General features: G+C 48.5%; 2 protein-coding genes across 5 annotated transcripts in view; both read right to left on the reverse strand.

The window, feature by feature from the left end:
* LOC125943269 (arylsulfatase B-like) overlaps window positions 1-21,349 on the reverse strand; it is a 34,900-nt gene extending 13,551 nt beyond the window's left edge. Inside the window, exons 1-5 of one of the 2 annotated variants that reach the window (XM_049662141.1) lie at window positions 21,217-21,349; window positions 4,707-4,801; window positions 4,235-4,394; window positions 3,207-3,319; window positions 2,143-2,253 (exon numbers count right to left, since the gene is read on the reverse strand). In XM_049662141.1, coding sequence (XP_049518098.1) covers window positions 2,143-2,253; window positions 3,207-3,319; window positions 4,235-4,394; window positions 4,707-4,796 — 474 coding nt within the window. In that variant the 5' untranslated portion in view covers window positions 4,797-4,801; window positions 21,217-21,349. The remainder of the gene's footprint in view (window positions 1-2,142; window positions 2,254-3,206; window positions 3,320-4,234; window positions 4,395-4,706; window positions 4,802-21,216) is intronic. The other variant, XM_049662140.1, reaches the window with a different exon arrangement.
* A 3,129-nt stretch (window positions 21,350-24,478) lies between these two features.
* The window catches only part of LOC119440651 (arylsulfatase B-like), an 80,821-nt gene continuing 78,351 nt past the window's right edge, over window positions 24,479-26,948 (reverse strand). For 2 of the 3 annotated variants that reach the window (XM_049662135.1, XM_049662136.1), the window contains exon 9: window positions 24,608-24,781. In XM_049662135.1, coding sequence (XP_049518092.1) covers window positions 24,647-24,781 — 135 coding nt within the window. In that variant the 3' untranslated portion in view covers window positions 24,608-24,646. The other variant, XR_007465708.1, reaches the window with a different exon arrangement.

Here is a 26,948-nt window from a genome sequence, read left to right on the forward strand (position 1 = left end):
GCAATGGGTTAAACGCTCGGCGATCTATCAGTCGCGGACCGAGAGGTCGTGGGTTCGATTTCCAAATTTTGCATGTTTGTGGAACTTTTTCTTCTGGTTTCTTTCTTTGTATTATGTTCTATGACGTATTTCCGTGACGGAAATACGTCAGTGAAGTCTTGGTGGACCCCGGCATAAAACACTTTCGTGTTAAAATGTCTGGCAAGCCTGAGAGTGCCCTAAATAATTTACAATAGCTTTTCTGCGAATGAGTTTCGGTTTCGTTTCCATGGAGGCGTACGTGTCATGCGGTCATGACGCAGAAGGTAGTCACGTGCGAGCAGAACGTCAAGAAGTGATAGCACTCTCTCCCGGCCGCCCGGTCTTCTTTAATGCTGTGACATCGGGCAGCGCAACGAGTAGCATCATAGCAGCCGAAAGAGTGAGCCGAAACCTGTGCCAAAACGTTCCGAGCATGGTCACAATGTTCTGCTCCCACGTGACCACTTTCTGCGTCTTCACGTCATGACACGTCAATTAGTCAATAAGTATTTATTATTGCGATAGCAATTATATGGACACTCAAAAGCAGATTTCTGCCGTCGCCGTCGCCGTGAGGTTCCGTATGACCAATAGAGATGAAATCGTTGCCGCGCGCCGCCGAACGCTGTATGTGCGAGTGAAAGGGCGCTAGGGACGCGCTCTTTCACGGGGAGTGAACGCACGGCGGAGAACAAACGCGCTTTCTGTGCCGTGCTTCCTTAAGGGCTGCAGAAGTAGGCGTCTCTTTCCTCCTTTACAATCACCATATATGTAGAGCAAACGCGCCTTCTTCCGATGCGCGAGAGGCCGTGGGGGAGGGGGGGGAGGGGGAGGGAAGGGAGGCGACGTTTAGCTGCGGCACCAAGTGCCTATTTATATCAGAGGCTCCGGCAACAGTCACCAACGCCGCACGCATTTTGAGCGAACGCGGGCAAAACGCCGACGGCGTCGACAACAGTTCTGCGCGTTGCCGGTGCTGCTGCATGTCCAAGTTTATACAGCTGATAAAGCTAATATCATTACTCCGTATAGCTCTCTACAAATTTGCTATCGCAATTGATGCTTCGCCTTTCAGGTGAAACTGCGACAACTTTTTATCAGAATCAATTATCAGTATCAATCAGTATTAATGTCAACAACCGTATACACGATGAATAGGGGAGGCGGAGAAAAAGCTCCAAATACTGCAGGTTGACTAAGCGCAATCCACCCAACAGAAACAATACACCTCCTGAGAAATGAAAGCGAAACTTTTTCGCAGAAAAGCTGTTATATTAAATTATATGGGATGCTCGCGTGCTTTCGACTATTGTTTTCTAGAGTTTCGAGCTTCTGGATATTCATTTAATTTAACAAGAGAAAGGGAACGTCATGAATGTCACGTCAGTAGTGCCTTAAGGCAGTACTGACGTGGCGTCTTGGGAATTCCGGAATACGGAAGGTACTGCTTTTCTTGAACGTACGTTATTCGGCCTTAAATATGTTCAGAACTGCTCAAGTAAGTCATTCTTTTAATTGCGGGCTGCATAAACAATTTCTTTTTCACCCGTTACACACCAAACATTTGGAACCCGTCGCCCTTAAAATAGCCCCCATTTCCTTTAAATATGACATCGCTGCCGTTTTCGGCCCTCCCAAGCAAGCGGGCAAACTTTGTAAGCGTTTCATCTGACACGTCATTTAACCCTAATTAACACCTGCATTTGAAAAGTTTGCCTCAATATCATCCATAACATATCCCGCATTTCCTTGACATAATGCTTCATGCCTTTTCTTTGAGAAAACCGCGAAAACATGTATATTACTAATTTGAAGGTTTCTAGTCGCACCAACTGCTCCGCAGTAAAATAAAACACTATCTTAGCTGTTGTTATAGTGCAGATTAAGCTATCGCTAAAGGGGGCCGACCAGTTGCCAGACGAGTCTTTAAGGCGTCCTCCTTCTCCGAGACAAATGTGCAACAGTGTTCCCATCAGACAATACCACTATGCCCCTGTTCCCTCTAAAGGTAAAGACAATAGAAGCTACGCTGTAACGCGTCCCATGCTAAAGAACAACGTTCTTGAAATAATTTGGTCATGCCAACAAAATGCTCCTAGCGAACGTCTTTATACTACTTACGTATGTGATGCTGTGGGTGTAATAGTCTTCATCTCCGTTGTAAAACCCATAAAAACTGTCGAAACCGCGGAATGTAGGAGTGGCGTTTTCGGTGTAATATCCCAGGTGCCACTGCACGTGAGATATGAAACATGAAATTTTCCACGGTTACGAGCAATAAAATGTCTCTTAGCCATGACATAACACTTAATAGAATTACTATAGGGTTCTCGAACTGAAAACGTTTGTCTATATGAAAACGTACTGTCATAGCACAATTACTATCGCACAGAGCACATACAAGCGAAACAACAACACGCAACGTGGATTGGAGTGTTGGTTGCTTGCTGTAACCTCGGCTGCCGATTCCAGTGGACAGCCGTGTCAAACGCATTCGTATGCCTCAGAGCACTCATATTCACACCCCTTTACATTGTCATATAATCACAAGTGCCGCGTATCAGGTCTGAAGTGATCTGATCATATGAAAATAAAAATATTTTAGAGTTAAGAGATCTTTGCCTTTTTTCACGGAATCCCTGTCTTGTTCACTAGACTGGCTCTCGACGCAATAGAGAAGCGTACCAGCAGCAATAACGCACGCGTGTTTTGTTGGCATTTTTCGGTCGGGTTTGTAAGTAGTAATCACCTTAATGAAAATCTCGATCGTACCTTTGATACCATATGTTAGTTTTAAGGAGCAATAGTCATAACGGTAAAGTTAGCTCCTATTGCAAGACAGCTGCGGGTTTTGCAGCGCTTTTTCTTTTATCACCCTAGGATCCCAGGACACAAGCAAAAAGCTCTAATTTCGTTATAGGTTTATGGTAGCCTAAGCATGCAAACGCATCACTTCTCTTTAAATATTTGATACTATAAGAAACGCCAACTCCTATTAGCATGACTATTTACAGTTTATTTTGCTTGATTCGGGACCAACCAGTATACAGAAATAATCTGGAAGATTTATTTTTTATTGCATTCATTTCCTCTCTTTCCATGTGCTTGCTGTACTCCTTAAGAATAATAAAAAACAAATCGTGACTTCCTGCGATGACGCTTGTAATAATAATGACGCTACATACCTTCCCAACAAGATGTGTCTGGTAGCCGAGGTCTTTCAGGTACTGTGGCAGTATCCGAATATTTGTTGGCAGTGACCACGGCTCGGCTACGTCGATCGCGAGGCCTTCCATGCCTAAGTGGGGACAAATCAAATGCACAAATGCTTCACAGCGAAGTGGCCCTTGAATGTCATGTACGACTATCGCCACGTTCTTGTTTTGAAGACATTTTCCAACAATACATACATTAAAAGATATAAGCAGCACCATGTGTGTATTTCTTCGTAAGTCCTTGTCTTCCGCGTTCTGCTCGTTTAGACATGAGTTACCGGCTCGCCCAAGCCTCTACCCCTGTTTCTAACAGGTGTTGTAAATAGGATGCAGGAAAATAACGGTGTTGTCATGAGGTACAGATCTTAAGTTTTGCGAATAAAAAATCTTCCCTCTTCAGGATGATATATTTCAATATGCGCAGGTACGAATTTCAACGGCAGTTCGCGTAAATAGCTTGGCGAGATGGTAAAAATGCGTGGCCTTTTTCTGTGACCATATCGTATGTAAAAAAAAAGGCCTTCGAAAGGCTCTGAGCAAGAGCGATTGTATAGATGGGTAGGGAGGTTAAAACCAGCGGTAGTGTTGGTTGGATACTGTGCACGGAGGAAGGTGCGAATAGAATAGAAAGAGAGGAGAGGAGCGCAAAGCACGTAAGCCCCTGTTACATAATCCAGCGATAGTAATGAGTGCTTTCGAGGTCTGTCGAGTATAGGCCCATAGACCTCAGTAACTCGAGCAGCACAGCCATGCGTGGAGTGGCTCCGGGAGCACTGGCGTAGAAGTTTGTTTTGGTTGTGGGTAATTGTCCAGTGCGTCAAACACACCACACATCACTTGTCTATCAGAACTATAGTGCGGGCAGGTACAGAGAAGATGTGTGAGCGTCTTCTCATTGATGCATGTGTAGCACGTGTGGCTGCCAGCCACTCTAATAAGGAACCCAAGTGGTAGGCGCAGTTTTAGATCAGCGCACAACGAACTAGACCAGACGTAACCTGTACGACATGGGTAAAGGCCAGTCATGAGGGCAGCCCTTGAAGGGGTGCATGCATGCTGAGCGTAGTAACTGTTGAGTATGACGCCGTCCGCCGCGAGGGCATCCAAGTTTGGCGTCGGGATTTGAGAGGATCCATGAAAACTCACGTCGTCCCATCCCTGTAAGACACATCAGTGTTCCATTATAGCGCGCATTAGAGTGTCTTACACTTAATTCTTCTCGTTTTCGTTTCTCGGCATTTTCAGTGTTGTACTGCGCAGTTTTAAACCCCATCCGCATGGCCCGACATAATAAGAATCCGTAAAGCAACGTTTGCCAGTACAATATATATTTGATGTAAAACGTGATAAAATGGCCGCTGAGCAAGTTGGCCAACCGGGACAAAGTAGCTGCAACATAATTTGGAGCACTAAATTCACATAAGCTGTATATGACTATTATACGATATAAATTGTCACATGCTCACTTACCAGGTCGTCCGCTAGTAAGAATATTATGTCAGGCGGAGTTTTCGTACAGCGCACCAATGGCAGAAGCAATAGGAGTCCGACGTATGACATTTGAGCTGTAAATGTCCAGGGGAAAACATTTTCGTAACCCTTTCTTGCAGCACTCTTTTGTGGTCTGACCTGTCCTGGCAAGACCAACAGTCATACAAATAGTACAGTGACACTATGCTGACATATTGTTATGCTCTATCATTGAAGTAGAATGGCGAAACTCAAAAGCGAGGATATCCCTGCAAGGCGTGAAGTGTTTTTCCATGAACTAAGCCTTTATTGACGACGTTCCCCTCATGTTTATTTAAGGGCGTATTGTGCTGTTCGTGTGAGTCTGTGTGTGTGTGAGGGGGGGGGGGGGGTGCGTGCGCAGTTTAGTAAATATAAAGTTAAGGTCACTCATAACCACAAAAGAATGAACACTGGCCATTCCGGCATGTGCCTAGTCTTGCGTCTCTGTACTCATATCTAAAAGTATTGAGTTCACAGAAATATCATTAATTAAACTGTTCGGTTTAAAGACCAGGCAAAGTACCCGCAACCTCAAGCTCCACAGTTGAATACAGTAACCCCTCAGCCACTGCGATGGGTAATTAAGAAAAATTCCAGCATAAACCATTTCACGATTAATATCGACGTTAATGCGGTTAGCATTGAAGCTGTGTAGCGACACACCTTATTGCTTCCGTCTGAACGCGTCATGTGTGAAGCGTGTATGCAGCCGGGTTCCTCTCTCGCGCTTCCCTCGGGACAAATTGCGCAATCAAGCCGTTCCGACACCGATGTTCACTCGGCGAGGTAGGCCGATGCCCTGCACAGCTCCAAGCCCGCCGACCAAATCTGGGCCGTCCAGCAGGCCCGCGAAGCGGCGACTAGGCAAGGCCTGGACGTCCCCACGTGGGAGACCTGAGCACGGGTCATCAATCTGCAGGACACTGAATAAATGTTTTTACCAGCCAATCAATCGGCAACTAACCACGCCCAAGAAATTTATCTGCACAGGTTCTGAAGATGTGCTGAATCCTCCTGCAATCTCGAGTGCCTTCAAGATGCAACGCTGTGCAACATTTACCACTTCCTCGAAAAATGAGGAAGAGCAATTTTGCTGTGCGCACGTTTCAAGAAACCAAATATGTTGTATTCTTAAGGAGGGGGGAGAGAGAGAGAGAGATTTGCGAAGACTGTATTTCACCTAGTGAATCCCGAATAGACTAAATAAAAAGAAAGTGATGATTCTACCCGGCTGACTTCCCTGAAAGCACCTTGCAACCGGGTAATTCGGGGACACACAACCCTAGTTTGGAAACTTGCACTTACCGAGAGCCCACCGGGATGCAGCAAGGCTCGTAAACGTCCTTTCAAGCTCCAGACGTACGTTCTGGTTGCAATGCAGCGTCACATACAGCAGCGAGGTGAGTACGAAGCGCAGCAACGCAACGATTCAGGGAAAGCACTGCTGTGTTAGGTGGGCCAGCACCCTGTTATAACAGACGTTCGTTAGATATTCTATCTGTAAACACATCGCAGGACGCCAAAAGAAAAAAAAAGACAAGAAAGGTTGCCACGAAGTGGCTCCCAGATCGCGCTAAAAGTTAGCTAAAAGAAATAAAAGTGCCACCATTCACAGTCGTCGGCAGCCGCTCTGAAGCACACGTGCTCGATCAAACGTACACGTGGGTTGTGCTCGCCGAGCCTAATTAGAGTCAATGCGCTGCCAGAGGAGCATTATTGAGCCCTCTTGCTGCTCAGTACGGGCAAGTGCCGTAGTTCCGGCGTATTGCAAAGGAGCGGTACATCACCGGTTGCACTTCATCAAGTGTTTAACGCGATAGCGTTTAGGGCCCCGTGTCGCAGAAAATCCAGCGTCGGCGTCGGCATTGCCGCCCGCGGCCGAGAAAATCATCCCCAACCACGCAGGCCCTCCAAATATATTTTACCACTAAAGTAGCTTACACTTTGTCTTACAAAGTTATTCTTCGGAATTCTGAGAGTGACAGCCCACAAACAATTGTCATGAAACAAAACACCGACAGCGCATGCCTTTTATGCTATTCTCAGGCTGAAATATTAAAGGTGCAAACAATCAAAGAAGGCCGGCCCATGAAAGAGGCCGCGTTTCTACCAGAAAGCGTGCCTTCGTGCATAGCGTTCACCGCCAGCGTTTCCCGGTAAACATTATGGTTACATAAACTGCAGTTGCTGAGAAGTGTGAGAAGCGGTCAAGGATCTTTGAATGCAATCGCGTTCCACACTCGAAAGCGAAACTTAACCTTAAGGGTTTTGGTGAACAAAAGTTGAATTTCTCACAGTGAAATCTGTCAGAAAAACAGTAAGTACGACTTAACCACATCCTAAAGACATGGTGGCGTCGGATTGTAATTTGAATGTACGAGAAAACATAATTCTCTTACGAGGAAACTCAAACACAAACCACTTTTCCAGCATTTCTACCACACCAAAACGGAGCGCTCAGGTAACTTACTTGCTAAAGTGCTATCCAGATGGCACTCGCATTCTCGGCAGGTTAGAGAGCCTACGGCAGGTGAAATTGGGACTTGCCTGCCTAATGCGCTTTGGACACGCGCGTGCGTCGGGGCAATAGCAAACAATTAATAAAATAATAAAAAAGGTGCTAGGGCCTTCACATTTTCATATAAGATGACTTATATTGCGCGTGGAAAAACGTCTACCCAGCAATGCATTTCTGTTTAAAAGTGAAGCCGACTTTAATGGGATTGGTTTAAGCTTCGTTTTTGTAAGCTGGCTTTCCCACGTTATCTGTTGCGGTGAAGGCCATTGCAACAAAAATGCGATGTGAACGGGGCCCGATAACACTATCGCGTTCCACTGTTAAAGGCGGAGATTAAGCGTAAGCGCCCCGAAGCTTAAGCTTAAGCGCCCCAACGCGCGCAGGTCTGGTAGAAATGCAGGAAAGTGGTTTGTGTTTCCTCGTAGCAGAATTAGGTTTTCTCGTACATTCACAATACAACCTGACGCCGATTGGTAAACAATCCGACGGTGAATCCAACGCCGAATGGTAAAGTCGTACTTTACCATTTTTCTGACGGATTTCACTATTTCACAGTGAGAAATTCAATTTTTGTTCACCAAAACTTTGCACTATGTGGTGGGCCTGTGCGGTCGATGTGGTTGGATGATTTTCTCCGCCATCAGCGATCACACGCCGGTTGCCGACGCCGGATTTTCTGCGACACGGGGCTCTAAACGCTATCGCGTTAATAAACGTTGTTGCCAAGGTGGGATTCGAGCCCGCGTACTCCTGGTCCCAAAGCGAGCGTCGTAACCACTAGGCTAGCACGCTTGCAGAACTTGCATTTATGCATGTTCTCCAAGCGTCGTCGTCTTTGTCCACAGCTGGCGCGTTCGCTCGCTCGTGCTCTGGGAGGTGAAGAGGTTTTGCGCGCTATGAGAGCGAGCGAGAGAGAAAGACGCATCACGGAGCGGGTCTCCTGGAACGCGGTGTCGGTGTTGCAAGCTGCTCTATGCAACGCGCAGTGACGGCCGTAAGTTCGAGACGCGCGAAAAGAAATTATCATCATCATGAGTAATAAGATGAAAAGTTCACGCGCACTTACGGAAAATGCTGGGCTACGATGGCCCAGCTTCGCTGTTTCAAGCGTTGCGCGGCCTAGTGCAAGGTTAAGCTTTTTTTGTCTTCTTTATTTCCAGCTTGGCTACAAGCCTGAATAGGAGTTTGTCAGATCACACTCGTTTTCTATGTGCTAAAGCACCCAACATTGACAGCCCATCTTCATCACAGTCAGTCGTTTTGTACACATCACGTACTTTCATAACCATTTCTTCGACATATTCATGCACAGATCGGCCTTTAACATCACAGTGTCTATGTGCTACGCCAGACTACGCCAGACTGCGTGCAGCCCCAGTAAAAAGACAACGTCCATCTGTTCAAAATCACGTTCAGGGGGTAAAAAAATTTGTGTGGTTAACCCTGGTTGATAGCGAAAGCTTCACTGCCCTGGCTAGGCCCATTGTCGACCTATGGCCGAGGTGTGGTTTCGCAATGCTATACAGACATGTTTGCGATGAATACAGTGTTTATTCATCTTTTTTTTTTATGCCTATGAAGACACTGCGGTGATCAGTTAAGTAGTGAGACTTGGTTGCAACTCGCAGCCTGGCCCAACTCTACTCGGGCAACGGCGGCAATGTCTCCTTTCAGGGCTCCGTAAGGGCCTAAATATATTCCGACGCAGAGTGAACGCGCGCACATGTTATGTCACATTGGCGACTACAACAGCGGCTATAGTTCAACCGATGGTTCGACGTACTGGCGCCGCCAAGGAAACCGGACGTGCGGCCAATGTGCTCCGACGCGCCCGGCGTCTGATGACGCTCGCCCACGTAGTAAGTGGCTTTTAAATAAGGAAGAGAAGATAAAAGTGCAGTGCTGTAACTGTCTCTCGCTGGGAGGCCACCTTAATGGCCCATTCACACTTGCGACTAGGCGAGGTCGGGCGACCGATTGTGACTGGCGACCAGAAAGCTACTCAAGACGAACGATGTTCACACTCACAAATGCGACCGACGAGTCGCTAAACCGAAATGTCTCACAATATGCCGTTCACGTCTGCTTGAAATGTCATCGCCGCGTAAAATAAGCGTCAGCGTATTCGGACGTCCTGTTCCTTCGCATCTGATTGGTTCAACTGTTCTGCGACTGCGATCGCGCGACTGAAAAATCGAGCAGTGAGCGACTTGCCCGAAACGGTCGCATTTCGAGAAAAGCGACCATTTGCGACTACTTGCGACTGGTCGCTTTGCGACTAACTTGGTCGCGCGACCTCACCTAGTCGCAAGTGTGAATGGGCCCTAACAGTACTGCACGGGGAGGGGCTAATGGGAGTAAAAAAGTGAGGAGAGAAAAGGAGAGCGGTAAGACCGTAAAGAGGGGAAGAAGTAGACGCAAAAACGGGGCTTTTAGCCGCGTGTAGAGGTTTGTGCTGTCGATAACGTTGGACTATAAACGCGCCTTAATGTTCTCTTGTGGCTTGACCTCTAGCTCTCAAGGTGAAAACTGTTGAGTCGCCTACGGCTGCCCGAGGTAGCGTAATGAAGTTTTCGCTTCAAAAACGAATGCCATGTGGATTGAGGGGTAAGTCTATCTTTAAAGTTCTCTGCAATATATCCCAAAACAATATGACATTATTACAGTAAATAAAAACATGTTCAAAAATTTCAGCTTTGTTGCATAGAAACCATCTGCTACCCCATGTCACGTAAATCTCTCTTTCTTCTAACCGCGTTTTAACAGGGAAGGTTCCCGTGTGAAGTTGGACGGATGGAAAACCTTTATTATGGTCCTTTGGGTCACGCTAGTTTCCTAGCCCGAAGCGTGCCGCTCCCAAGTTGGGACAGAAAGGCCTAGCCTATCAGCCGCTTCGCAGGCCCGTTGGACTGCCCATAGCTGCTCATTTAATGTGAGACTGCGTAGAGCTACAGACTACCGTGCCTAGAATATACTGTAGTAGAGCTGCGTTCCACAGCTCTTCAGTGTTGTCCTTGTCGCTGCGTAATGCGGAGCAACGCCAGAGCATATGACTAAGATGTATGGTGTCGTTGCATTTATCGCATGTTGTAAGAGTAGAGATCTCCGGATAGATCTTGTTGGTTAATAGCGGGTTCGGATAAGTTCTTGCTTGTAAGAGCCTTAGCGTAATGGCCTGAGCTCTATTTAGTTTACCGTGCGGAGGGGGGGAAAACCCTGCGTTCTAGGTGAAGTTCCTGTGTGAAGCTTGAAGAAAAATACCTTCATGTTGGCTGGTACCCGCATATTTTTCATCCCCTTGAGTATGTCTTGCCCACGCCCTCGTTGAAACATTAACCGATATAATTGTACAAGGAACACACTCGCAATAAGATCCTTCATAAGACGCTTTCTTTTTACATTGAGAGGGTACTCAAGTGAAAATCTTGCCGTGAGGAGCCGATCGGACATAACAACTTCGCGCAAGAACCATGACATTGTGTATGGTTGAAGATACAAAAAAACTCAGGTATAGCAACTGTTAACACCGTTTGAAAAAAAAAACACAGAAAAGGGTCTCTTTCGTCTCTTATTGATATTGTTACGCGCTATGCCGAGCATAGAAGAATGCGCCAGAAAGACGGTGAAGACGACGATCGGGGGCAGCGCTCGTGTTGTTGTTCTGCCATCTTGCCTGCAGCCGTCTCTCTCTGTATATATCTTGTAAATATAATTTTCCTATCCCTTTTTGCTACTCTCATCCCCGTGGCAATATGAAACGCGATACAACTTGCCGAAGAAACAAGTGACACAACGATAGACCACCATTCTTTACTCGACGAAACCACTTTGTCCTTATGTTCGCTCCCACGCAGAGCACCAGATAAACGTGGCAAAGACGCAGTGAAATTTTTCAATGTGCTTACGCGTGCAATACAGTGCTTGCAGAAGATACATAATTTTTGCAGCGAGAAAAACGCTACAAATAGTGACACGTGCAAAAATCTACAATTCACGGCCAGCCCATGCTTCGCCCATCGTACGCATTTCATATGTTTTTTCGAGCCAGAGTGACTCGTTCTCACGATACCTGTTCAAAGGTGCCCCCAGATAAGTGCTAGGTGTTGTGAGCCACTGGACATTTTCAAAAACACCGGGCGTGGTATTTCAATGACCATGCCAGAGACCAATTCGCTTTTGCTTATTAATTTGACAGCTGCTTTTCTCGCAAAACTTTTCAGTAATTCCTAATATTGAGCTATCACTCTCCCTATCTACCGCAAATAGGACAACGTCATCGGCATAAGCTAGAACACGAACTTCCCACGATTGTATCTTAAACCCCCTGATTTATGTGCTATTATCTATTCCTCTAAAGAGCGGCTCCAAGAATAAAGCAAAAAGTAAAGGTCTTACTGGACAACGCTGTCCAACAGAAGAGAGTACTTGTATGCGTTGTGAAAGTTCACCATTTACAATTACCTTGGTACATGAGCTTTGATATGCCATTTTGATGCATTTACATATAACGGCACCTAGTCCTACACAAATAATTACCAAAAAGAGAACACTATGTGGTACCATGTCAAAAGCCTTAGCTTTATCTACTTGTAGTATCGCTACTTCGAGGATAGTGCTATCACAATATTCTAAAATGCTTCTAGCTGCATGAATATTGGTAAATATTTTGCTACCCCTATTGCCGCATGTCTGATGTGGCCCAACTAACTTCCGTATATCTCCTTGCAGCCTTGCTGCAAGAAGTTTCATTAAAACCTTGTAATCAACATTTGTCAACATAATTGGCCTGTATCTCCTTACCTTACGTAATATATTAATATCTTTGCCTTTTGGGATTAGTACTGTGTGCGCAGGATTGAACGATGGAGGTAATGTCCCCCACTCGAGCACCTCTGAAAAAAATGAACATTTTGTAAATTCCAAAGTGTGTTCGGCAAAAGCCTGTGCCCATTCGACTAACTACCGCCGCATGCGCATTTGCTCATTCTCCTTCTAGCGTTTTATATCGGGGGAATCCACATTCTTGGGGCGCTTCTATGAACCGCTTGCCGTGGAATCATCATCGGGCCGCTTGGGAGCCATCCGACTAACTCGACTGCTGCAACGAGACGTCTGACGAAGGAGCGTTACCACGCGCGCCGCTGTGCCATCACGTGATTGCTGAGAGAGTGTGAGGGGAGAGGCCACAGCTGGCACCGTTCCAGGGCACGGACGGACGGACGGTCGGACGCCGCTAGTATGAGGAATCAAAGGCTTTCGCCTTAATACTTCATGCAATGCTGCTGCCATATACGTCTGGAACGCCTTGTAAAATGCCACGGTAATCCCATCCGGACCAGTAGGTTTGCCCGAGCTTAGTTCCTCAATAGCCCTCTCAATTTCTCGCATACTAGTATCCGTTTTTAATAAAATTGTTTTCTCTTCGTCTACCGTCGGCATCTCTGCCAGGAACTCATCCTCATAGCCCGGCACATTGGACTCAGAACAAGCAAACATCTCTCGATATTAACTTTCAAATGTTGTCCTGATAACTTTCTCTTCTCTCGCTATCTTACCATTATATTCTATTTCCAATATTTCATTTGCTCCAGCGTACACCTTTTCATCTGACAAAGCTCGCATTGTTGCTACTTCCCGCGCGAGATATTTTTCAGCTCGTGCACCTCTAATTGCACCTCTGTATTTATCTTCCTCTGAGCTATCCAGTTTTCTTCTAACGTCTTGCAGTTCTTGCGTCACAAAGCCCGGATGAGCTCTTTCGATTTGCACCAAGCCTTCCAGCTCCTGCCGCAGGCCCTGTTCCTGTTTTTGAGCTTGACACAACATGTGTCCACCTCTTTCTATTGCGTTAAATTTTACCCTTTGTTTAAACAACTCCCATTTTTTCTGTGGCACTGCGTAGTGTGTCACTAAAAAACTGCTCGATTGCTTTCTTTGTTTTATCTATGAACACTTCATCTTTGACTAGCTTAGTGTTCAATTTTCACCTTTCCCATTCAAGTATTCTTTTTTTGCTTTTGGCCTATTTCAAACGTCACTTAACAATGATCACTAAAAGAAGCAGCATCACCATCGTAGTTATGACACAGAGGCGCAATTTCTGAACATATCTGAACATACAAGATCTAGTCTTGTATGACTGCTGCCTTTAAAGTGTGTGAAGTGTTGGCGACTTCCACACCTTGCGAACTGTGCCATATCACTTAAAGGAAATTTGCTGACGCATTCTTTAAAAAACGCAGCACTTTCATAATTTACACTAGCAGTGGTTGAACGGTCTTCTTCGTTAAGCACACAATTGTAGTCACCCAACGCAATCGCACACCTTTCACAATCAAAATACGCACTCAATTCTCGAAAGAACAAACATCTTTCATGCGGCTTTGTAGGTGCGTAGACACAAATAAATCTAAATTTTGCATCGCCGTAAGTAAGATCACGCAAAACAAAACATCCTTGCAAGCAACTTGTAATCGTTTCCACGCAATACCAACAGTATTCTAACAAGCAAGATACACCCGGCTGATGTTCCCGCCGCATGGCTCACGCATACATTGTACCGTAAAGAAAATTGTGCTACTAATCTGTCGGTCGCCTCCTCTTTACTAACCTTAGTTTCCTGGACCGCAAGCAGGCCTCTTTCTCTTTCTGATCTCTTTCTGACATCATGCGTTTGACCTGATATTGCTTGCGACTAGCCCCTACACCCCTTACATTGAGCGTACCGACGCGTAATGGTGCAGGTATACTAATCATACTGATTGTAACCGCGAACCAACAGTCCAACGCTTACCGTGGCTCTACCCTGCAGTGGGAAGACCGGGGTGTTACCCCGCACCGGCGACGATAACGCCGACCGGACTTCGGTGACGTATTTTTAGCCTTTGCACCAGCAACACGATGCCACTGACGCTCCAGGCGTTTAACCTTGCGTTCGGTGCTGTCGTCCGTCAACTTCGGAATGCCAGTTCTGGTACGCTTCCCGCGTGCCGTGGTCGCTCCCGTAGCGTCATGGTGGTGGTGGTGCTTAAAACATTTATTTTAGGAAAATACAAGAGAGTTGACCCCTGAAGTGGGGACACCTAAGTGGACTCCCTAGTTAGGGATTCCATTGGAGATCCCCGCCGCTCGGGCACGCGCCACCATGGCGCGCTGGGCGCACAAAGTAGAGCAGCTGAGCAGGGTCTCCTCCCAGGCCTATCGTGTGGGAACGGAAAAAAAAAAGGGGGGGGGAGAGGAAAAGAGAAAGACGGGCAAACTGCAACCATGTGGTAGGTGTCGGCCAGGACCCCAGGCAGAAAATGGCGAGCCACGGCAGGACACAACTGTGTGTTGGTCTGTAAGTGGCACAGGGTTCGCTCATCGGCCTTAGACAGACCCCGGACCGGAGCCGGAAAGAGCCGACGACCATCGCGGTAATAGGCCAAGATTTCTCGAAAAGATGTGAGGGACTGGGTTGCAAGATCAGGTGAGGGGCGAGAAGGGGTAACGGCTCGGGGAAGAAGCGCGCGGGCGGCCATATCGGCGGCCTGGTTACTAGGAAAACCCTCGTGACCCAGGGACTAGACAAATCGGATGGGGTGAGGTAAGAAACGCCAGGAGGCGGCCCAGAGTAGGTGAGCCGAGATGGGACCAAGACGGGACCGGCAAGGTATCGGAAGCAGGCAGAGCGCGAGTCCGAGACGATGACCCTTGCGTTGGGGTGGGAGGCAGCTAAGACAATGCCCACGTCCTCCGCCTTAGTTGAAGTAGAGGCCCGAAAAGAGAGGCCATCAATCGTGTTTCCCTCGTGGATCATGGCAGCCGAAAAGTAGCCAGAGGGGAAAGGACCCGCGACATCCACATAAAGACACCGCAGCGAGATCCGTGTTGGGATGTAAGGGCGCCGGCATGAGCGGCCCGACGACCAGGGTGGAAGAGAGTATTCATATTACGAGGGAGAGGGACAACCCAGAGTTGCTGGCGCCAAGAGTCGGCAATCCGATCAGGGGGCGCCGGAGGAAGAATAGGTTGAAGAGCCAGGCGCGCAAGCAGATAGGCGCCCAGGAGACGTCTGAGACAGGCGACCAAGTTGGTTAACCAGGTGAGCCTCCAGAAGCTCCGAGTAGGAGTTGTGCACTCCCAAAGCCGCAAAACTACGGTTGGAAGTGGACACCGGGAGGTCCAGCGCACGCTTATGCACAGACCGGATGAGCGCATCCAGCTGGGCCTCGTGGTGGCGCCCGAGACGGAGGTAGGGGGCCGCGTACAAGATCGGACTGATGACGCACGCTTGGGCCAAACGAAGGGCATCCCGCACCGCACACCGCCACGTTTCGTAGAGACCCGACTGATCATGCGGTTCACTTGCTCCCCCGTACGGCGCAGGCGGGTAAGGGTAGAGTCCGGGTTTAGAGAGGAAGAGATAAAAAGTCTCAGAACCCGGAGCTCGGGAACCACAGTGATGGGACCCGAGGGCAAAGAGAACCGGGGTGGGAGTAAAGAGAAAGAAGCGCTGAATTTTGCGGGGTGCACTCCAAGTCACAAGAGGTGGCTTAAGTGTCCACTATATAGAAGCAGCCTGTTGAAAGTGCAGCTCGATTTGAGCGGGGTTGCCAAAATTAGTCCAGACGGTGATGTCATCGGCGTAAAGTGCGTGGTGGATACCCTTCACATGGGCGATAAGAGCAGGAAGCCATAGCATGGCCAGATTAAAGAGGAGCAGGAGAGAACCGCTCCGTGAGGCGTGCCCCACGTGGGGTATAGGGCGCGTGTTCAGAGCCATCGACGCGGATGGAGGCACAGCGGTGAGAAAGGAAAGCGCGAATATATGTGAACGCTTTCGAGCCGCAATGTGTGTGTTGAGATTGGCGAGGATACTACTATGTGTGACGTCAAACGCGCCGCGCAGGTCGAGCGCAAGAATAGCTTTGTCGTTGTGGCACATAGTAGTAGGATCAATAATGTGGCGGTGAAGCTGCAGGAGGACATCCTGCGCGGACAGATGCGGACGGTAGCCGTACATCGTGTCCGCAAAGGTCCCTTCCCCCTCCAGGTATGGAAAAGGCGATCCCTGAGTTTCCATGAGTTTCCCTACACAAGAGGTGAGAGAATGGGGCGGAGGGCCTCGATGTGAACTGGGGTTGCCAGGTTTGTGGATAAATATAACGAGGAAGGTGGTCCATTCCGTGTGGAGGGGGCACCCTCCCCAGACTGAATTCATTAGGTGAAGAAGGGAGATATAGGCCGAGTCGGGAAGGTTAGCCAGCAGGGTGACCGTGATGCCATCGTGACCCGGGGCCGTACCTCGTCTCATTTTGGCCAACGCAGTCTGAAGGTCAGGCAGCGTGAAGGGAGCATCAAGCTCATGGTTGGGACGGCCCGAGTACTGATACTCCGGCCCAACCAGGTCCACCGTGCGACAGAGGTACCGGTCGCGCAGCTTGTCCGCGAGCTGAGCCGAGGTGGCAGGGAACCCCTGCAGAGCGCGGCGCAGTTGCCGTTGTGTTTCCCCTCGCGTGGAAGAGGGATCCAGAAGGGAGCGAAAGAGGCGCCATGTGCCCCTGGAACCCATCTGGCCTGCGGCCTTAGTGCAGGTTTCAACCCAGTTTGTATCAGAGAGGTGGACAGCATCCTCTGTGAGGGTAGCAATGCGCGCTTTGAGCTTGTGATTCAGCTTGTGGCGAGGACAGCGGCGCAAGAAGCCGCGGCGAGCGTCCCAAAGGTGGAGAAGGTGCCGGTCCACGGCGGGAGCAGCCTGAGTTGTCTGTATGAATCGGGTGTGAGAGCGTTAAGTCGAGAGGACATGGGTGGCCGAGGTGGAGTAACCATCGGGGGAGGACAGGGGAAGGAAAGAACGGGCTCTAAAAGCAGGTCAGTCCGTGAGGCGGGCCGTACCCCATGGTTTGCGCACTATCCGCGTGAAGAAGGCGATTCACAGCAGACAGTGGCTGCTACCAAGAGACTCCTCGAGGTTCTCTGAAGTAGCGTCTCGGATATGTTTGGTGGAAGAAAGGCCCGGACACGTGTCACGAGCAACCGAGTTGCCCCCTCCACCCGTGGGACAAGCCGGGTCCGTGAGCAACGTGAGGCCGAGCGTGGAGATAAGCTCCTCGAGCTTACGGCCCCGGGCCTTCTCATAGTGTTGGTCCCAGTGCAGACAGGGGGCCTTGAAGTCCCCAACAATGACCAGGGGGTTACGAGCAGCGATGTTAAGGGCGCGTTAAAAGAGTTCCGAGAAGGTGACGCGCGGAAGATCAGGGGGGCAATATACATTAAGAGCACGAATTGGGGGGTCGCGGCGCCGCGAAGGGAGCACAGTAACGATGGAGTAATCGTGTTAGAGGGTGAGATCGAGGTCGACTTGCACCGATGTATAAGATTTGTGGACGAGGATGCTGGTCGTCGGGCCCCCTCAGTAAGAACAGTAGCTTGAAAGAGAAGGATTGAGACCAGCCTCCTGGAGAGCCAAGACGGCCGGCAGAGAGCCCCGGGATTGAAGGAAGAGGAACAGGTCAGAGCGCTTCTGCCTATTCCCGAAACCGCGACAGTTCCACTCGATGAGCTCGAATTGTGATGAAGGCGAGTGGCTCGAGGAAGGTACCGCCATAGTGAAAGAGACGAGTTAAGGGTCGTCCGCCATCGCCTCTGCCGGGACCAGGACCGGGTCCGGTACTGGAGGAGCAGGAGAGGGGGGAACCGGGAAGGGAGGTTTAGTGGTTCCAGCGGGGTTTCGGCGGCGCGGGGTGGCGTTGGGAGACGCCGAGCGCGAGCGCGACTTTTTGAACCTGAATTGAGAGCCTGCCCATGTCTGGATGACCTTGAGAACTTCAGCCGTAATTTTGGGCACGATGGTCTCTTCGATGCGTTGGATGAGCAGATCGGGTAGGGCTCGGAGTGCACGCTCCATGGTAAGGCTGCGTTGTTCGAGACCCGTGAGACGGTCTTGAATGGGAAGAGTAGTATCGATCGGAGGAAGATCATCCAGAGGGATCTTAATTGGGGGGAAGGCCGAAGAGGGATCCTGCGAGACCACGGAGGCGACTGCCCGAGTTTGCGGGCGCTCCTGGGAGGGAGGCCCTGAGGGGGGGGGAGCAGAACTGGGGTTGGGAGCAGGGGAAACGGCCACTGGGGCAAGAAAGGCCGACTTGGGTTCGGTGGAAGGAGTTGGGAGTGAAGGAACTCGAGAGCAGCGACCTGGCGCTGAAGCTCGGAGTTCTGCCGCTGGAGAGTAAGTTCCAGCGGGGTGGGGGCAGCGGAGGGAAAGGAGGGGAGAGTCTCGGAGGCAACCCCTGCCCAGCTGCTCACCTGGGGTGGAGCCGCGAGTGGCGGGAAGTGTTCCGGAGTAGCCGGTGGAGGGGCCTTGGACCGGAAGCCGGACTCGGGTTGAGTCAAGGGCCGGGTGTGGGAGGACCAACTGGGAAGGCTTCATGGCCTTACGGTAATTGCCGGGGCCGCCCCGCGCCCCGGTTTCCTGCGGCCCGGTGCACAGGATGCAGCGGGGTTGGCAGTCATGTTGAGCAAGGCCGTCACGCGTGGTAGGCACCTGGGAGCCGCAGCAAGAACATACAGGAACCGTCTTCTTATAGAGACGGACGTAGGCCACCTGGCAGCGGCAGAAGATGAAACAGCGGACCTTCGGGCCATTGAAGGTCACAACCTTCACGTTGGAGTCCCCGATTTTTGCGGGCCGCGAGGATAGTGCCTTTCGGCCACTCCAGAATCGGCTTGATGCTCGAGGATGATGCAGCCGGGTCGATGTTGATGACCCCGTGGCAGATGTCTTGTAGGGCGACTATGTCCGGTTGATGAATGCAGGTGAATTGTAGAAGGTTTTGCTTTTTACGTTGTATCAATCGACAGTTCCATTGCCAGATTTTGAGCATTTCGTCCTTCCCCTTCTTCTCATTCACCATTTTGAGGTTTAGGAGGGGTATCTACGTTGGTCTGGTTCGGCTTCGCCTTCTTTTTTAGTTGTTCTCGTTCTTGTTCGAGGGTGGCGAGGCGCCGATCAGTCTTGTCAGCCCTGATTGTCAGGTTGTTGATCGTGTGTTGGTGAGGGTGTAAATCGCCTGTCCCATCTTGAGGATGGTTGGGTTTATCTTTCAGAACTTTGCAGTTCGGAATTTCAGTTCAGTGTAACTTGGCCAGGACTTTGCTCCAAAATCTTCTCCAGCTGCTGAAACCTTTGTTCGATCTTCTGGTCGATCATCTGCTCAAGCTCAATTATTCGAATTATGCGTTCCTCGAGGTCGGCGGGTAGCGCGCTCTGCACGGATTGCTGCGGCCGTTTCTCGCAGTCGTCCAGGCGTTTCATTAGCTTAGTGTTCAGTTCCCTGAGCGATTATACCATTTCTCCAGCTTCGTGATTTGCTGCTGCTATTATGTGTCAGGTTAGGAGTCTGGGGAGGGAACGTTGAGAGGCTTGACAACGTGCGCCCAGCTCACCTTCTGCGCTTGCTGTTGCTGGTGGCGGCCTCGTGACCTGGATGTGGACCTGCAATCCGCCTCCTCTTCCGAGGAGTTTGCAGTTGCATAATAACGCACCAGGTGGCACGCCATGTAGCAGTTGCATAGGTAGTTGTACAAAGTAGAAAGAGAAGGTTTGAAGAAGAATATTAAGGAGATGTGTATAAAAATGCAAGAGTTTAATGTATCAATGATTAAATCAAGCAAGCTCGGTGAATGCTTGAAACCGTCCTGTTTCAAAGGGAATGCCATTAAATAATTATCATCATCATTAAGATTGTATCGTGCCATTTCTTATGTGACGTGACATGCACGCAGCGTAGCGTCGATACGTGCCAACATTGCACTGCAGTTGCGTAATATTCCACATATATTCTACAAGGTGTCCCGACATGTAGCAGTTGCATGCTGCATGTAGATGGACCTGGTTAACTCAAGTAGGTTAGGTGACTTTCACCATCTCGTTTCGAAGGGGAAGCCAATAAACCATCAACGTCATCATCATCAACAGCATCACATTCGTGCCACGGGTCAATGAATGTGACATAAGCGCCACGTAGTCTGGACGCCTGTGTTTACTCTTCGGTACACTTATGACGCCTCCTTGACACTTGACAACAAAAGCAACTGCCAAGAACAGATCAAATTTTGCCAGCTGGTATATTCTGGCACTCGACAAAAATAGCGCAACTACAGGATCAAAATGAAACTGGACAAGCGCAACGCTAAGCAGAAATATGAAGTTATAATCTAGATTCATTCGCTGAAATTCTTGATTGTCATATAGGTCACTTTTACCGCGAATAAACGTTTGGTAATCCAGAAAGGACAATAATACAGAAAGGACGCGTGAATATATGCCTCGGTGGGGTTCCCGCACCAGTTGCCCGTAACGCCATATACTTTAGCAGCGTCTTCCGGATGCTATGGTAAAGCGTGCAGTTTCTACTGAGAAGAAATAACTACATTCAATAAAAAACAAAAACATCCCAGACCGCGAACTTTTGCGCGGTTTCGCTCAAGAATAAAGCCCAAATATCCGATAATATTGACTTGTATGGATTATGCCATGAGAACCGCGCTTTGGGCACACAAAGGAAAAATCAAATTTGGCTTTCAAGTTATTCGCACATCAGCAACTTCTTCCCGACGAGAAGGCTGGTATAGAATGTTGAAATAGAAATTTGGGGTCTATAAAACGACTCATTGTTTGTCCTTTGTGAATCTTGCAGGTGAATATCGTGCGTAGCCAACTTGAACGCCGTATCTGAGATCAACGCGGTTCGAACGGCAAACTGTCGCCTGAGTATCTATGTCACTGTAGCATGAAGTAGTCTGAAATGGTCATCGTTCTTTTTTTTTAAACAATCTGCAGTATACTCAAAACATTTCTCAGCACCGATAAAGTTAATATCATCGTCGAAAACTGAAGCTGAATGTCTTGACAAAATATGTCACATTTCAAGCGCATCGCACATATGTGACTGGCACATGCATACGTACCTACAGTTGAGTTTTGTCCGTGAACTGCGTTTTCGGAAGTGGCTTCCCACACGACGTATGGTTTTTTTCTTCATCAGCGAAACTAGTAGAGGTTATAAACCCGCTATAAATCGTATGCACGAACATGTTTTTTTTTTTTTTTTTCCTGTAGGATTTTATTCAGGTCACGTCCCCCATGGGCGGAAATGCGCGTATGGGACAAGCCAACGTACTCCAGCTTCCGTTGGCTTTCCCGTCGTCCTGTTATATGCTGCTAGCGTATGATTGTTAAAAAACGGCCTTTCATGAAAGGTGAAAACGCCTGGCGGCTGCGCATCTCTGTCACTAATAATAGACAGTTTTATGGCGTTTTTTCACTGGCCGAGCTGGGGCAGGATTTTTTTGCTCCACTGCGGCGAATCCGAATTTCACTGGTCGAGTTGGAGCGGGTTCGCGCTTTCCACTGGTCGTTTCGGGTCAACTCGCCCCGCGCCGGATCGCTCTCACTTGCTCCGCTGTCGAGGCGCGGATTCGAGCGAAAATAGGGCGAGAAGCATACGTCACTTCCGCTCGCTGGGGGAAGGCGATTTTGGTAGCCATAGAAACACACAGAGTGGGAGTCGATTTTTGTGACGTGTGCGCACAGACTTCCGGTACGATCCAGCGCGGAGCAGTTTCACTCTCCGCTGGCAGATTAGGATTGGTGATATGCGAGCACTCGCTCCAGGATTTCGGCGGCCGCTCCAGATCGACCAGTGAAAAACACCATTAGTTTAGTGTTTTTTACTCTCCGCTTAGCTGCTGAGCGGTGCGGAAGCACGAATGCGCATGCGTCCTCCGCTTAGCCGCAAGCGGGCTAGCGGAGCTAGAAACACGGGTCCGCTTACAAGCTGCCTAACCGGAACGCGGAGCGGCGTTGTCGCATTTTGCTAGCGACTCAGCGAGGGTGGTCGATGCACGCGCCCTCTCTCGCGCGTGCATCGAGGCACCTTACACCGAGGCACTAGTCGTGTGAGCGCGAATAACTTGTGTAATACACCTCCAACTGGTTATTTAAGGAAATAAAGTGAACAGCACAGCTAACAAAAACGTCGCCAGCGCATTTGCGTTCGCAAGGATTGGTTTGGATTTGGTATGCAACCTCACTGGCTATCCCGTGGCGTTCACCAAGTCGACGCTTCATTTTCCTACTCAATAAAATGGACCAGTAACGCATTACAAGCGGCCGTCTAGATACTTCATGAACAAATAAGTTATACCTATATTCGTCTTTCTTTGTAAAAGTGACAAAACGTTTTTTTTTTTTTTTTTTTTTCATTTTGCTTCCCTAGGCTGAATTTGGCCAGAGGGCGCTGCAACTACTAAAGGTCCGCTCCACTACGCTAAACGCACAACGAAAACGTGAAAATCGCCCGTCGCTCCGTTGTGGCTTAGCAGGGCAGCTCGGAGCGGAGCAGAGCGTAAAGACGCTCAACTAAAACGCTCTAATGTACACGGGCAGCTTTATCATTCGCACTCAAAATTTTGTTGTTGTTCCTCATGTTCCTTCTTTTCTATTTGGGGAAAACACGGGGAATGTGGCAGATGAAAATTCAAGAAGATGAGCAAAACGAGAAGTAGGTTAGAGCAGGAACCAATGTTTCGACAAGTGGACTTGTCGAAACGTTGTGCACAAGTGCACTTGCCTTGAAGAAGACAAGTCCACTTGCGGAAACGTTGGCTCCTGCTCTCACCTTGTTCTCGTTTTGCTAATCGTCTTTTCTGCTTGGCATGCATTGACTTGACAAATGCAGCAATGCCGTTTCTTCTTTTTAACCGGACGGCGGAAGCAGCGAGTGGTTGGGAAGCACAGGCGCATGTACTCGGATGCGGACTATGATGCGGATGTAGTCAGATGCGGACTATGAATGTGTATTAATACACTTCCCTTTTACATCCCTTTGCTGCCACAAACTTCATCCGGTTCAGCTGCGTTCGAGCGCTTTACTGCCCGGTATAGTAGGCCACTGAACTTTTGGTTCTGCTTGCGTTTTTCGAAGTTCCTCGCGTATGTCAGTGCAACTTATAAAGTTTCAATTCGTTCTGTATTTGCAGTTTTGCGAAGTGTACGCAACATTTCTGCAATGTAGACTAGAAATGTAATAGTCAACTGCATACTAGAAGCGCTGCTTTCAAACGTACCATAGCCTATACGGGCTTCCAAAGTGTGGCATGTCGCCTTTCTTGAAGAGTGCCGCTACTTAACCGTCAGCTATCCAAGGCAAACGAAGAGTTCGAGCGGCGTCTGCTTTATCTAGGCTTTTGTAGCCTTCTTATCGCTATCACAATCTTTAGCGTGCATTATTCGAATAATAATTGCACTTGCGGCCCATATTTCTCGGCGGCTCTCCACTCTTTTCCTCTTGCCCAACCCCTCCTTTATTGATAATCTTGGCTCCTCCTATATAACTGGGGGGACCCAAAAAAACTGGACTGTCTCAAAAGGAAAAGTTTAATTTACACCTAGTTCCGTTTAAACCAATCTCTATTGGAGTCGAGTACGCTTGAAGTCACTACATAATACTGTCGCAGGACGCGAAGAACAGCACACAGGACGACGGCACAACAACAAACACAAGCTCTACATTCAAGGCCCAAGAAGAATTGCCACGCCAACTTTATCTTCTTCGGAGAGGGACATGCTTGTGCTCGTGTCCCTCACTTCGTTGTCTTCTTTAGTCGTGACAAAAGAACAGCAAAATGACTATGATGCAACAATGAGCGTTATGTTCAACGGGTTTCATTCATCACAAAATGCGCATCACTGTTTTAACATGAGTGATCCGGCACGACGGTTTAGGTAGTTTACGTTTCATTAGTTTTAATGACAGCTTGCTCAGCTCCCACTGTCATTTAACTGCAGATTTCCTAGGAGTCCTAGAGACTGTTGCCGACACTATCGACACTATGCGTGGCCGCGCCTTTTTGTTCGCAAACTTGTCATTTGTCTGTAAGAGTCACATTGTGAAAAAATTCAAAGAAGCTCAATGAGTTTAGAAGAGCTATGAATTGGGCTAGTTGGTGTGCATTCATTTTTTCTTGCGCTAAGTATAGTAGGACGCCACAGGGTCCTACTACTATACACAGGGTCCATAGTTCATTTCAGTGTCTGTTCCTTTGCGCTCCCGTGTGTCACTTCGTGTCCGCTTCATTTCAGTGTCTGTTCCATCCCTGTGGCGTCCTACTATACTTAGCGCAAGAAAAAATGAACTCAATGAGTTTGTTTGATTATTCTTTGTTATGCAAGTGGAGAAAAACATGGCTTTTCAATAAACATTTATCAAAGAGCTGTAATAAAACGCGTCAAGATCTGCCATATCCATGCATCATGATAGTGTGGACAGCCAAGCAATGCTGATATCACTGCTCGGCTTAAACGGGCTAGAACGTGTACAACGGCTGATGTTGGTCACTATGATGTCACCCAGGGCGCCCAAACGCCGTTGTGATTCTCAGGAAAACTGGCCAGGTCAATGGTCAGATTGTTCAGCGTAGGTACGGCGCCTGCTCTGTATGCGTCAATCCGCTTCTTTAGAGATGCCACCACCTGTAGGAGTGACGGGAGAAGAGGCATCAGAAACCAACATCTACCCACAATTCGAACCCACACGGCAATTGTCTCAAGTCAGTGAACTCTGCTCTTGAAATTAGCTGTTGGGATTACGGTTATTTTCCCCCTTCTCGAAAGGGAAAATTTTTTCCAGTGTCACGATAATTCATTACCTCCTAACGTTTGCAGTTCCGAATTTTCATGAAAAAATTATACATGCAAATGTTTTATTTAGTCTAGAGTTACGATTTTCATTGCACAAATAGAAAAATATCAGGTATGGAGACTTCATTTGAAGTGTTTGTTCGAAGTTATATAGGTCTAATATGCCGCGTGTGTAAAGCCACAATATTTGCGTCTTTGCATGATAGCTGTCCTGTCCGAGCCTGGAAGCACACTGATTCGTTTTCCAGTTTGTATAGGAAAGACAGCTAACGCCACCGGCAATATTTGGGAACTCACAGAACACGGAAAGAAATGGCACACCATGGTAAAATATTTAGAACAAGGGAGGTAGTTCTGTGGACAATAGAGCTAGTTGTATTGCCTCCGTTAGAGATGCTAAAATCGGGGCATGTAAAGAAATCTTGGCGTTGTATGAAAGAGTATTGTACTAGTACTACGTTCTGCCTTTCACGAGCAACTTCGCGCTTTCTTTTCATAGATGGGTGTATTCTCAATTTACCTTTAGATATCAAACGGTGGAAAATCCGAAGAACCGGAGAGCAAACGAGCCCACTTTTACGTACAAGCTGTACCTAGAACTGTGTGTTGCTAAAGCGTCATTACCATTTTTCTCGGGCGTCAAATTAGAAATTTTACTCGCAACCTTGCAGGACCCCAGAAGCACTACATTTTAGGCTGAGTGCACCCATCATAAAGCATGCAGTGCAGTCCTGGTGCATCTTGCTATTAGCAGGGGGCACTAAAATTTGGTTAACAAGACGGCAAGCGTACATCTAACAGGCGTCCTTCCTGCCGCTGGTCTAAACAGTCTGCAGAACGGACATTTAGGAGGATAGTTACCGATGGTACAGCCTATCCTTGCAAACACCCACTTAAGACTTGAAAGACCACATTTAAAATACATCTTTTGGCAGCATACTATTTCTTATATTTTATTGAGTAGCTCGTATGAGTAAGGTGGCCTGATCTGCAGGTTGTTTGACTTCACGTGATGGTACGCACTGTAACGCCGTTCCTATAGCACATACGAACTGGGAACAAAATATAGCTACAGGGCCAGGAAGGCAGACACCGGAAAGAAACAACAGGACGGTGCGCTGATGTCATGAGGTGCACGTGCTTCGTTGTAACGGAAAGCGAAGACGACAACGACAACGACGAAGGCGCGATCATGCTCGCGCAATGGCACCCGGAAAAGGCGAAAAAGAAAAAGAAGAATCTCCGGAGAGCCTCGTGGCGCGAGCGTCGAGCGCTGGAGAGGCGCCATTGTGAGGGAGGAAGCGGTGAAAAAGGCAGCAGTGGCGGAAGAAGCGCCCTGTCAGGCGATGCGTCCGGGTTCCTGCCTATGCCTGGTGTTCTTGAGCCTACGGCTCAACCACTGCAGCTGGTGACGTCTGCGAGGAGTCCAGCCCAGCACACACCACAACCTCGATGTTCCTCGACTGCCCTCTTGGCCCACGTCCCTGCTCCGCTGTGACACGTCGTCTCGCCACCCGGCACCAGCTGGGTACCTCAACAGCAGCCCTCTTGACGGCTGCACCATTCCGGTCGTGACCTCCTCCAACGCTCCACACCGAATCGTATGGTGATGTGTGAACTTTAATGACTTACTTCTGTATTTTGTAGACTGTTGAGAGACTCCATGCTTAGAATTGATCCATATTAATGTTTGTTTGCAGTTACATGTCGTCGAATTCATATAAAGCATTGTCTGTGTGTGTGTGCGACAGAGAGCATATGCTTCGTATTTGATTTCCGAAATCGGTCTGTATTTACCACCTTAAAGAACCTTCTACGGTGAAAAGATCTATAGATCTACACCGTGAAAGCTGACACTCAACTGCAGTTTATTCAAGAAAAGCGAAATATAAACGTTCCCGCTGTCTGCATCCCTTGCGCTGTTTTATAATTATGTTACCACACCAACTCGCCCAGCTGTCCCTACTTTTGGGAACAAAGCGCTAAACAAAGGAATCAC

This window comes from Dermacentor silvarum, chromosome 2 (assembly GCF_013339745.2).
Source record: "Dermacentor silvarum isolate Dsil-2018 chromosome 2, BIME_Dsil_1.4, whole genome shotgun sequence".
In the NCBI taxonomy this organism is placed as follows: domain Eukaryota; kingdom Metazoa; phylum Arthropoda; class Arachnida; order Ixodida; family Ixodidae; genus Dermacentor; species Dermacentor silvarum.